Genomic DNA, 12,508 nt, shown 5'->3' with positions numbered 1-12,508 from the left:
TAAACCCGGAAGTAGAAGATGCAGCACTTCCTCTTCTACGTGGCTTACGTCAGACTCATCGTCAGTTGCAGTTATTCCACAGGCCTAGAGCGCCCTCATGCGGTTTAGTGTGAAAATAACATGTGAAGTGATATGATAATGTGTTAATAATTTCACATGAGCCGCTCCTGAGTGTAAGTCGCACCCTTGGCCAAATTATAAAAAAAACTGCAATTTATAGTCTGGAGAATACGGTACGACCTGAGTGGTTTCTACTACATTTGGTAGCAAAGTTTGGAAAAATGCTGAGATTGTTGTGCTCTAAACTGGATGAAAAAATACATGCAAAGGCTAACTCTTAAACATTTATTTAACTGTAAGTGTACTGTTTTTACTGTATATGAATACATTGAAACACAACAGTATAGCATGAAATAACGTGTGTGTGTTTCTTTCAGGGTGCTGCAGCAAACCCTGACAGTGAGGAGCAGCAGCAGAGGTTGCGAGAAGCAGCAGAAGGTCTCCGCATGGCAACAAATGCCGCGGCACAGAATGCCATCAAAAAACGTTTGGTCAACAAGCTTGAAGTTAGTCAAACTCAAAGAAAATATATTGGTTTTCATGTCACTTACTGGTCAAATCACTAACCCAGAATTATCAGATTGCAATTGGATGCGAAGATGAATAAAGCCAAAAAAAAACCTACTATCAAGTAACACAGTTACAGTTTGCCAACATGCGTTGGATGCAAGCATTTAAAAAAAGAAGGGGGTTCTTTATCTCACTCTGCATTTCCTAATATACTGCCCCTAATACTTAAGAAGTTATTTACTCTCCTATTACTTTTTTGGTTTGTTGTTCAAAGCAATCATGCTCTTATATGTAATTAAATAGACAATCTTTAATTTGAAAGCATACCGTTTTTTTCCGTGTATAATGCGCAAAATTTAACTAATTTATTGTCCTAAAATCTGGGGTGCGCATTATACATGGGTACAAATTTTTTTTAATTTTTTTTTTAAAAAATTTTTTTTTTTTTTTTTTTTTTTTTTTTAAGAAAATCATGGTACAACAAAACCAACAACAGGACTGACCGACAATAGTGTGTTTGTACTGTGCTCTGGTCATTTCGTCAAAGAAGGGATAATAGTCCTCTTCTCTTCTTGACTGACAATGAATGTGATAGTTTAATACAATCAGCAAATAACAAAATGCGTATTACAGGTAATATTTTACTTCACAACACTTTGCCATGTTCCTTTCGTCTCTGCTGTTCACTTCAAACACGCTCCATACGAACGCAATGCTCTCGTATCAGACGCTTGCTCGATCACCTGCTCGTTTGCTGTCACAATGTACCCTACACAAATCCGAAACATTTGTTGCGGCTCCGAGTCACGACGAGGGGCAAGTTTTGGTTTCCAAGGGTGTTTTTATTCCTCTTCAACGTCTCTCCCATACAGAGCCGCCTTTTTCACATGTCCGCACGTCACTTTCCTCTCTTTTCATCTGATCGCGGTGGTGCCTTTACGGGCAGTCGGAGAAATCAACGCCAACAAAAAAAAAATACATCCAGCCTAGTTAAGACCATACCAAAGACTATAAAAATGGGACCCATTGCCTCCCTGCGTGTGTGACGATCATTGGGACTTAAAAAATAAAAATAAAAAAAAAATAAAAAAATAAAAAAATTGGGTGCGTATTATACATGGGTACAGGCTTTTTTCCAGCATCAACATGCCATTTTTAGGGTGCGTATTATACATGGGGGCGCATTATACACGGAAAAAAACGGTATGCATGATCAAACAGATTTATTGATCTGACGTACAATTCTATGCATCCAACTGTGGGAACAATTTGTGGAAGGCCTACTTACTCCAATACTGTATATTCAATGGCAAAAAATGACCCAAGATAAAATGCACTTGTCCGCCGTATTATTTTATACTGCTTGCAACTCAGAGTAATGGTAGAAACTTGAATTAAAGCTGCAAAAATAATTATCTGTTTCCTATTAGAATGCTGCAAGGCAAGCAGCTGCAGCAGCTACTCAGACAATAGCTGCAGCCCAGCATGCTGCCTCATCCAACAAGAACCAAGCTGCCCAGCAGCAGCTAGTCCAAAGCTGCAAGGTAAATGCATGTCATAATATTATATAATAATGTGGTATACTATACAGCTTTTTTCTTCATAGTCAGTTCTCATTCAGCACAAATTAATACTATCAGCTACTCTAAGCAGTGGCCGAGCACACAAACGCATATGCCTCTAATCTCAAAACTCCACATAGTGCCCATGCGTGAGCGGCTGTGTTGATTGTGTCTATGGTGTGAAAGTAATAATCATTCATTCTCATATATTTAATTGTGATGAAAAAGTCTTTCATTTTCTGTGAGCAGCTCACTAGTTTCAACTCTTACTCATATAGGTGGTCATGTATGGTGGCATACTTACAAGAACTAATTATTTGCATCACAGAATCACATTTGTCCATACCTTACCATAGTTGCCAGGGTGGTCAATGAGCGACCACTATTTGCTGGCACGTTGCACTGCCCCTGTACAAGTTTCTTAAAGTCTTACTGTGCAAGTGTGTCTTTCAGGTGGTTGCAGAGCAGATTCCTCAGTTGGTTCAAGGAGTCCGAGGCAGCCAGTCTCAACCTGACAGCCCCAGTGCTCAATTGGCCCTCATTAGTGCAAGCCAGAACTTCCTGCAGGTAACACACAACACACGCAGAAAACAAAATGAACACAATGTTGTTGCAGAGCAGGTAAGAGCTCAGTGGCCCTTTATTCCAGTGATTGCCTCCCGTTAACACAGCCAGGACAGCATAATAACTTCAAACTTAAATGATAATGGTTTCTGTTTCAGCCTGGTGCAAAGATGGTCACAGCCTCCAAAGCCACAGCTCCCACTATTAGTGACCAGGCATCTGCTATGCAGCTCAGCCAGTGTGCAAAGAACCTGGCAAGTGCTTTGGCTGAACTACGCACTGCTTCACAGAAGGTACCGTACCACACATCGATCGACACATTTATTTATTTTTTTTATAGCTTATTAAATGCCATCACATTGCCCTAAATTCTGATTTACCAAATGTTTGCATGTGAAGTAACAGAGGTAAACTTGATGAACTGATGTGGAAAGTGAATCGACACCAGAATTACATCGACGAAGCCGCAGTTAATCGTACACCTTCTGGGTGGAGTATATGCAAATACCGCATTTTCCGGACTATAAATCACGGTTTTTTTCATAGTTTGGAATAATTGGAACTGCAATTGATGATGAGTCTGACCTCAGCGCCGCATATACTTCCGGAGTAATCGGCGTTGTTTAGAAGTGACGCAGAGGACGAAGATTTCGATGGATTTAATGATTTGGAGTGACACGGATGGTTCGATAAACTTGTTATTTATGTTATAGTTATTTGATATATACCATATTTTCTGGACTATAAGTCGCTCCGGAGTACAAGTCGCACGTGCCATAAAATGCATAATAAAGAAGAAAAAACATATATAAGTCGCACCAGAGTACAAATCGCATTTTTGGGGGAAATTATTTGACGAGATACAACACCAAGAACAGACAATGAATAGGCAACAACAGGCTAAACGATACAGTATGCTAACGTTACAGAAACAGAAACGAGGAACTGGGAATGTGCCTGGCGTAACATATTAACAGTTATTCAAATAACTATAACATAAATAACGAGTTTATCAAACCATCCGTGTCATTCGGTGGTTGACTTTGCGTCAATGAATCCTGTGTCTGAAACGTTTGTTTTTTGTTTTTAATGTGATTTAAAATGTGGATTGCAGTTGTTGGATGTAGTGATGTCACAAATTACAGCAAATCAAAATGCAATTACGTTTTTATGTGTGCTTAAAGTGTATTTGCGGATTTTAAGATGTTGAGACCAAGTCATCTCCCAAGCCATACATTCAAGGTCTATTCCTCAGAAGGCAAAGTCGTCCATGCATTCATAGCCACCACATAGGCATGGCGGTTAGCGAGCTACAGCACACTGATGTATGTCTGATTATTACGCATTACTCTACTAAAAAACAAAAAATAAACGTCAAGTCCAATTCATTTATATAGCCCTAATCACAAAAATAGAACATTATATATCCTGCTCTTTTTTTCGTGCCCAAGTACTCTCAGCAAACAACCCGCATCTTCCCTTACAGTTACTCTTATTTTTTTATTGTTCAATAAAAAGTGATCAAGTACAATACGCTGTGAATTCTGCCCCAAAAGCCTCTACAGGTTTGCTATCAGAGCTGCCGTTTGCGATGGTTTGGTCCAAGTCAGGTTTGGCTGCATTGCATGGTGTGTGACAGGCTTAAAGCGCAAAGCCGTATTTTAATGAGTGCCCTCCACCGCTTTTGCACCTGCTGCCATTAGCACATAGTCTGTTGCAACATTCAACATGCAATTTGAGGTAAACTTTTTTGGGGTCTCAGTGTTAGCGTTAATCCGCAATTTAGCACTAACAGTAGAGTGAATATGAAATCAAACACCTTTGGTAGAGAGAATATGCAACTAAGCACCTGCTATTTGGGATCCTAAAAGTCCTCAGTGTAGCATTAATTGTCACATCGCATGATTGTTTAGCTTAATTTTTTAACTGTGATATTTCCATGTGTTTTAAAACTAAGCTTTCCCTTGCGGATTTGAAAAAGGTAAAAGTTCCGATGTAATATTGACAGACTGCATTTTTTAGGATTTTTGCGTATGTTCCCATGTGCAGGCCCAAGAGGCGTGTGGCCCACTGGAGATAGACAATGCTCTGTCAGTTGTGAGACGTCTGGAGAAGGATATTCAGGATGCCAAAGCGTCAGCTGATGAAGGCAAACTCAAGCCCCTACCAGGCGAGAATGTAAGTGATGCAGATACTGGGATGGGTCAAGACATATGCACATACGTGGTTTTTTTTTTTTTTGCCTGAGTAAATTGCATCAGTCAAAGACATGCATCAATAACAATTTCATCTTCTCTGCATGCCTCTCTTTTTTACAGCTTGAGAAATGCTCCCAGGACCTCGGTACCAGTACTAAAGCAGTAAGCTCAGCCATAGCCCAATTGCTAAGCGAGGCCACTCAGGGCAATGAGAACTATACAGGTGTGTTTCAACCCTTTTCGCTCATTAGCATCCCATTTGCCGGATAGTTCCGTCCATAGTCAAAAAAGCAAGATCTAATGTATGTTATGCTGTTAAACACATGTGAATTAACTTAAAACAAGCATTGTTTAGAAACGGTTTAATTGTTGGATTATTTTAGTGTCGATACGGTCATCTTGATATAGCTGTGCTTTTTAAAGGTATGGCTGCCAGAGATGTAGCCCAGGCTCTGAAGTCCTTGGCCTCAGCAGCAAGAGGAGTTGCTGCCACCACAGACGACGCAGGAGCACGTGCTGCTCTGCTGGACTGTGCCAGTGATGTCATGGATAAGTCAGGCAACTTAATTGAGGAGACAAAGAAGGCCATCGCCAAACCAGGAGATGCAGAGAGTCAACAAAGGCTGGCCCAGGTTAGACAAAAACTGACAATTAGACAACCATTCAGTTTTGATAACAGATTTGGCAATTTGATCATATTCATTCTTTTATATTATTTTATTCTTATTCTTTTTTATTCTATTCACTTTTTTTATTTTTTTATTCTAATTATGGCGATTAAAAATACAAAATATCATATATAAATACTATGCTTTGTTATCCATGTTTTGGGCATTGTGAGTTTTTTAGCTGTTTTTGTCTAAGGTTAAGTTCAAATGTTTTAAGTTTGTCAGTCACTCAGTATGTGAGTATTTGTGTGTTTCCTTATGAATGTAGGTGGCTAAAGCAGTGTCTCAGGCCTTGAACAGATGTGTGAACTGCCTTCCTGGCCAGAGAGACGTGGACAACGCCATTCGTACAGTGGGTGAAGCCAGCAAATGTCTACTGGCTGATTCTGTAAGTGCAATCAACAGTGTGAATTGCATTGCTTCTGGTGATTTGTAATTGATCTAGTGGTTTTGATTTCTTGTCTGTAGTGTACTTTATACATCATTTCATGTCAGACCCATATACAGTATTTTTAGTCAACAGAAAAAAGCAATAGAATCTTATCCAATTGAGACATGAGCACCTCAACTTCGTCCAGTGAAGCGATTTTTCTGCATGTTCTGGGTTCATTTATGACCACCCGGATGATTTATTGTTGCACTCTTGAACTGATTTGGGCTTTAAAACCTTTCTTGGGAATTTTAACAAGTTTTCTCCATTTCTGCATAAAGGCTTTGAATATGGTCTCAACACTCACATTGTGTTGCGAATGATTTTGGTACACTTAGAATACTTACTGTGTGACCACATACCAGGGCAGACAACTAACAATTTGTACCAACACAATATTGTTTTTAAGTTGAATGTTTTACTCAGAACTGTCGTTGCTCTTCTCCTTCCTAGTTCCCATCTAGTGGAAGGAGTTTCCAGGAGGTTCAAGCTCAGCTTAATGAAGTGGCAGCCAATCTGAACCAGTCAGCCAATGAGGTTGTCCAGGCGTCTCGAGCAACCACCCAAGACGTGGCCAGAGCCACCGGCAAGTTCGGACAGGATTTCAGCAACTTCCTAGAGGCTGGCATTGACATGGCAGGAACATCACAAGTCAGTATGATGAGCCTCTTCAGTACAACAACCATTGTCATATTGTATTCTTGCTTAATTCGCACTTTAGAAGTGTACAGTAACAATAGTAGTTTCAGATGAGTACCAAGTAGCTACTTGTGAATATGTACTTGCACACAGCTGAGATAATTGCATGCATATGGTACAATGTCAACACCAAAGTGGCAAGGGTGTGAACAGTGCGAGTCTAGGCCCTAGAGTAGACTCACATCCTAGACTTAAGGGTCTTAAACTTAAGGTTGACAGCACTCCTCATCTGTTAAGCCTCTGATACTATGGTTAATTCTAACTGATCAACATCTGTCCATTTACACTGCAATTGAATTGGCAGATATCTGATACATACCGTATTGGCCCGAATATAAGACGACCCTGATTACAAGACGACCCCCTCTTCTTCAAGACTCAAGTTTGAAAAAAGACTTTTCGAACACCAAATTTAATTTTTACACAGAAAATGATTACATCTGAAACAAATGATTATACCAATATATTCTAAACAAAAAGCATGTTATTATGCCTCATTCAAATCATGCAAAAACTGTCTATCACATCTTAATATCTGAACATTTAAATATCTAAACTAAAGTGCAATCACAAAATTGCAATAACTGCATTAACCATCAAAGTGAAGTCTAACTGTAACTGTAGTCTTGAAACAAATCTGAATAAGGAAAAAATTGTAATAAAATGATGCAAACAGCTACCGCTATTGTTGGGGAGCCTGAGCCATAACTCGGATGGTTATGCTCTTTTCGCCCGCGGGTGTCGGTCAGAACACAGGAGGGAAGACGTGGTTCAGTTTTGATTGCTTTACTGAATTATTGGCAAAAAAATAACAGGCGCTGTGGCTCATACAGGCAAACTGGCAAAATGTGATTCTTGTGTGTGTGATTATTGCAAGAAGCCTGTGAAGGGTGTGTGTGTGTGTGTGTGTGTGTGTGTGTGTGTGTGTGTGTGTGTGTGTGTGTGTGTGTGTGTGTGTGTGTGTGTGTGTGTGTGTGTGTGTGTGTGTGTGTGTGTGTGCGTGTGCGTGTGCGTGTGCGTGTGCGTGTGCGTGTGCGTGTGCGTGTGCGTGTGCGTGTGCGTGTGCGTGTGCGTGTGCGTGTGCGTGTGCGCGTGCGCGTGCGCGTGCGCGTGCGCGTGCGCGCGTGCGCGTGCGCGCGCGCGCGTGCGCGCGCGCGTGTGCGCGCGGTTCTGCAACAGACAGAAATACAGCACGTAAGTCAACGCTCAACTTCTGACGTCACACAACACTAGTAGACGGCACACATTACATAACTAATTGCGCGTAACAGTTCCGCTTTACTAAATAACCATAAATGAAATACTCTCGGCAACACACCAAACATAAGTCATCAAGACAACAAAATACATTTGCTGGCGACCGTTAGTCGCCGTGCCGCTGCGTAACGGCTACTCGTACGATGCGAAGCAAATTTAAAGGAGCGCGCTGAAGCTGTCAATCAAACGGCGTGCACACAAAGCAAACCGCGATAGGACAAACGGCACAACAGTGGACAGCAGTAACAATGAAATGTACGTATATACTCACTTTGTGTCAAACATAAGTCATTGAGACAACAAAATACATTTGCTGGCGACCGTTAGTCGCCGTGCCGCTGCGTAACGGCTACTCGTACAATGCGAGGCAAATTTAAAGGAGCACGTCGGAGCTGTCAATCAAACGGCGTGCACACGAAGCAAACCGCGATCGGACGAACGGCACAACAGTGGACAGTAGTCACAATGAAATGTACTATGTATATACTCACTTTGTGTCAAAGACGCACACGATCACAGCAACATACTCAGTCGATACCAGCAACCTTTAACTTCCCGCTGCGCACAAGTGAATAAGTATAAAGTATAATGTCTAGACCCCGAATGTAAGACGACCCCCACTTTTTCAGTCTTATTTCAATGCAAAAAACATCATCTTATATTCGGGTCAATACGCCATATGATTTTTATCCATATTGATATCCATATCCATTTTTGCCATATGGCCTTATTTAATTCAATCTGAGGATAACTAATTCAATGAGGTGTTTTTCTTCTCTTTGGACCACAATCTACATGTTATCACTTGAGTGCAAACAATTTGAAGATTTGTGGCCTTAAAATTTGCAATTTAAATTGAGCCTGATAAACCTCGATCCAGACATTATTAATTCACTGTAGATATGTCTCCAGATTGACCAACAACTTTTCATCATAAAATAATATATGAAAAAATGCTAAAGATTTCATGCAGAATTCATTCAATCTGTGTTGTATGTAAAAAATGTGAAAGTCTTCTCCTTCCTTTGCTTTCTCCAGTCTAAAGAGGACAAGATACAAGTTGTGTCCAACCTGAAGACTATCTCAATGTCATCAAGCAAACTACTGCTTTCAGCCAAAGCACTATCTACTGACCCCAACTCCCCCAACCTCAAGAACCAGCTAGCAGCTGCCGCTCGGTACCATTTGTCTTCATCTTTTTGTTTTATAAATCAATTTTTACTGCATATACAGTTCCATCTCATTTGTCAACCTTTGTGCTCGTAGGGCAGTTACAGATAGTATCAACCAGCTCATAACTATGTGCACTCGGCAAGCTCCAGGTCAGAAGGAGTGTGACAACGCCCTCAGAGAGCTGGAGGTACCACCATCAAACAACTATAATTTCGTTTTCTTGTCTCTTCTGTAGTTTGCGTAGTTCTGTTTTTCTCAGTTATTAGGATTACTTGACACCATGCATTGTTTGTTTCACCAAATAGTCCATCCATCCATCTTCTTCCGCTTATCCGGGGTCGGATCGCGGGGGCAGCAGCTTTAGGAGGGACTCCCAGACTTCCCTCTCCCCAGCCACTTCATCCAGCTCATCCCGGGGGATCCCAAGGCGTTCCCAGGCCAGCTGAGAGACATAGTCTCTCCAGCGCGTCCTGGGTCGACCCCGGGGTCTCCTACCGGTGGGACATGCCCGGAACACCTCCCCAGGGAGGCGTCCAGGAGGCATCCTGATGAGATGCCCGAACCACCTCATCTGGCTTATCTCAACGTGGAGGAGCAGCGGCTCTACTCCGAGTCTCTCCCGGATGATCAAGCTTCTCACCTTATCTCTAAGGGAGAGCCCGGACATCCTGTGGAGGAAACTCATTTCAGTCGCTTGTATCCTGGATCTCGTTCTTTCGGTCACGACCCATAGCTCGTGACCATAGGTGAGGGTAGGAGCATAGATCGACCAGTAAATCGAGAGCTTTGCCTTTTGGCTCAGCTCTCTCTTTACCACGACGGACCGGTATAGAGTCCGCATTACTGCCGACGCTGCACCGATCCGTCTGTTGATCTCGCGCTCCATCCTGCCCTCACTCGTGAACAAGACCCCAAAATACTTGAACTCCTCCACTTGGGGCAGGATCTCATCCCCGATCCGGAGAGAGCATTCCACCCTTTTCCGACCGAGGACCATGGACTCGGATTTGGAGCTGCTGACCCTCATCCCGACCGCTTGACACTCAGCTGCGAACCGCTCCAGTGAGAGATCCAGGCTGGAGATCACGGTCTGAAGAAGCCAACAGCACCACGTCGTCTGCAAAAAGCAGAGACGCGATGCTGAGGTCCCCAAACCAGACCCCCTCAACGCCTCGGCTGCGCCTAGAAATTCTGTCCATAAAAATTATGAACAGAATCGGTGACAAAGGGCAGCCTTGGCGGAGTCCAACCCTCACTGGGAACGAATGCGACTTCCTGCCGGAAATGCGGACCAAACTCTGGCATCCGTGATACAGGGACCGAACCGCCCTTATCAGTTGGCTCGGCACCCCGTACTCCCGAAGCACCCTCCACAGAACCTCCCGAGGGACACGGTCGAACGCCTTCTCCAAGTCCACAAAACACATGTGGACTGGTTGGGCGAACTCCCATGCACCCTCGAGGATCCTGCCGATGGTGTAGAGCTGGTCCACTGTTCCACGGCCAAGACGAAAGCCACACTGCTCCTCCTGAATCCGAGGTTCGACCTCCCGACGGACCCTCCTCTCCAACACCCCTGAATAGACCTTACCAGGGAGTGTGATTCCCCTGTAATTGTAACACACCCTCCGGTCCCCCTTCTTGAAGAGGGGAACCACCACCCCAGTCTGCCAATCCAGAGGCACCGTCCCCGATGTCCACGCAGTGTTGTAGAGGCGTGTCAGCCATGACAGCGCCACAACATCCAGAGCCCTTAAGAACACCGGGCGGATCTCATCCACCCCCGGGGCCTTGCCACCAAGGAGTTTTTTAACTACCTCAGTGACTTCGACCCCAGAGATTAGAGAGTCCGCCTCAAAGTCTCCAGGCCCTGTAGGTGGAATTGAGAAGGCCTTCGAAGTATTCTCCCCACCGACTCACGACGTCCCGAGTCGAGGTCAGCAGCACGCCATCCCCACTGTAAACAGTGTTGATGGTGCACCGCTTCCCCCTCCTGAGACGCCGGATGGTGAACCAGAATTTCCTCGAAGCCGTCCGGAAGTCATTCTCCATGGCCTCCCACGCCTAGGTTATTTTCTCAGCAACCACCGAAGCCGTGTTCCGCTTGGCCATCCGGTACCTGTCAGCTGCCTCTGGAGTCCCGCAGGGCAAAACGGCCCGATAGGACTCCTTCTTTAGCTTGACGGCATCCCTTACCGCCGGTGTCCACCTGCGGGTTCGGGGATTGGCACCACAACAGGCACCAAGGACCTTACGGCCACAGCTCCGGTCGACTGCCTCAACAATGGAGGCGCGGAACATGGTCCACTCGGACTCAATGTCCCCCGCCTCCCCCGGGACGTGCGAAAAGCTCTGCCGAAGGTGGGAGTTGAAGCTCTTCCTGACAGGGGATTCTGACAGGGGATTCTGCCAGACGTTCCCAGCAGACCCTCACAGAGCGTTTGGGTCTGCCAGGTCGGACCGGCATCTTCCCCCACCATCGGAGCGAACCCACCACCAGGTGGTGATCAGTTGACAGCTCCGCGCCTCTCTTCACCCGAGTGTCCAAAACATGCGGCCGCAAATCCGATGACACGACTACAAAGTCGATCATCGAACTGCGGCCTAGGGTGTCCTGGTGCCAAGTGCACACATGGACACCCTTATGTTTGAACATGATGTTCATTATAGAAATTCCGTGTCGAGCACAGAAGTCCAATAATAGAACACCGCTCGGGTTCAGATCAGGGGGCCGTTCCTCCCAATCACGCCCTTCCAGGTCTCACTGTCATCGCCCACGTGAGCATTGAAGTCACCCAGTAGAACGATGGAGTCCCCAGAAGGAGCGCTCTCCAGCACTTCCTCCAGGGACTCCAAGAAGGATGGGTACTCTGAGCTGCCGTTCGGTGCATAGACACAAACAACAGTCAGGACCCGTCCCCCCAGCCGAAGGCGGAGGGAGGCTACCCTCTCGTTCACCGGGGTGAACCCCAATGTGCAGGCGCCCAGCCGGGGGGCAATAAGTATGCCCACACCTGCCTTTGGCCGCCGCCCAGCTTACACTGCACCTGACCCCTTTGGCCCCTCCCACAGGTGGTGAACCCATGGGAAGGGGGACACACGTTTCCTTTTCGGGCTGTGCCCGGCCGGGCCCCATGGGCGAAGGCCCGGCCACCAGGCGCTCGCTTTCGAGCCCCACCTCCAGGCCTGGCTTCAGAGGGGGGCCCCGGTGACCCGCGTCCGGGCGAGGGAAAACGAAGTCCATTTGTGTTTTTTGTCACAAGGGGCTTGGGTGAGCCGTGCTTTGTCTGGCCCCTCACCTAGGACACTTTCGCCATGGGTGACCCTACCAGGGGCATGAAGCCCCAGACAACATGGCTCCTAAGATCATAGGGGCACGCAAAACCC

The 12,508-nt window shown here is 45.2% G+C and overlaps 1 protein-coding gene across 3 annotated transcripts in view; it reads left to right on the top strand.

Annotated features, from left to right (window-relative positions):
- Nucleotides 1-12,508, top strand: part of tln1 (talin 1) — an 84,838-nt gene that overhangs the window by 44,323 nt on the left and 28,007 nt on the right. For all 3 annotated transcript variants that reach the window (XM_037265764.1, XM_037265765.1, XM_037265763.1), the window contains 11 exons: nucleotides 438-566; nucleotides 2,001-2,114; nucleotides 2,586-2,699; nucleotides 2,855-2,989; nucleotides 4,746-4,874; nucleotides 5,015-5,117; nucleotides 5,318-5,526; nucleotides 5,831-5,950; nucleotides 6,446-6,643; nucleotides 8,987-9,126; nucleotides 9,215-9,308. In XM_037265764.1, the coding sequence (XP_037121659.1) occupies nucleotides 438-566; nucleotides 2,001-2,114; nucleotides 2,586-2,699; nucleotides 2,855-2,989; nucleotides 4,746-4,874; nucleotides 5,015-5,117; nucleotides 5,318-5,526; nucleotides 5,831-5,950; nucleotides 6,446-6,643; nucleotides 8,987-9,126; nucleotides 9,215-9,308 (1,485 nt within the window). The remainder of the gene's footprint in view (nucleotides 1-437; nucleotides 567-2,000; nucleotides 2,115-2,585; nucleotides 2,700-2,854; nucleotides 2,990-4,745; nucleotides 4,875-5,014; nucleotides 5,118-5,317; nucleotides 5,527-5,830; nucleotides 5,951-6,445; nucleotides 6,644-8,986; nucleotides 9,127-9,214; nucleotides 9,309-12,508) is intronic.

The sequence above is a fragment of the Syngnathus acus genome, chromosome 12 (assembly GCF_901709675.1).
Source record: "Syngnathus acus chromosome 12, fSynAcu1.2, whole genome shotgun sequence".
In the NCBI taxonomy this organism is placed as follows: Eukaryota; Metazoa; Chordata; class Actinopteri; order Syngnathiformes; family Syngnathidae; genus Syngnathus; species Syngnathus acus.
Note: the sequence above shows the minus strand (reverse complement) of the source record. Positions and strands in the feature narration are given on the sequence as shown.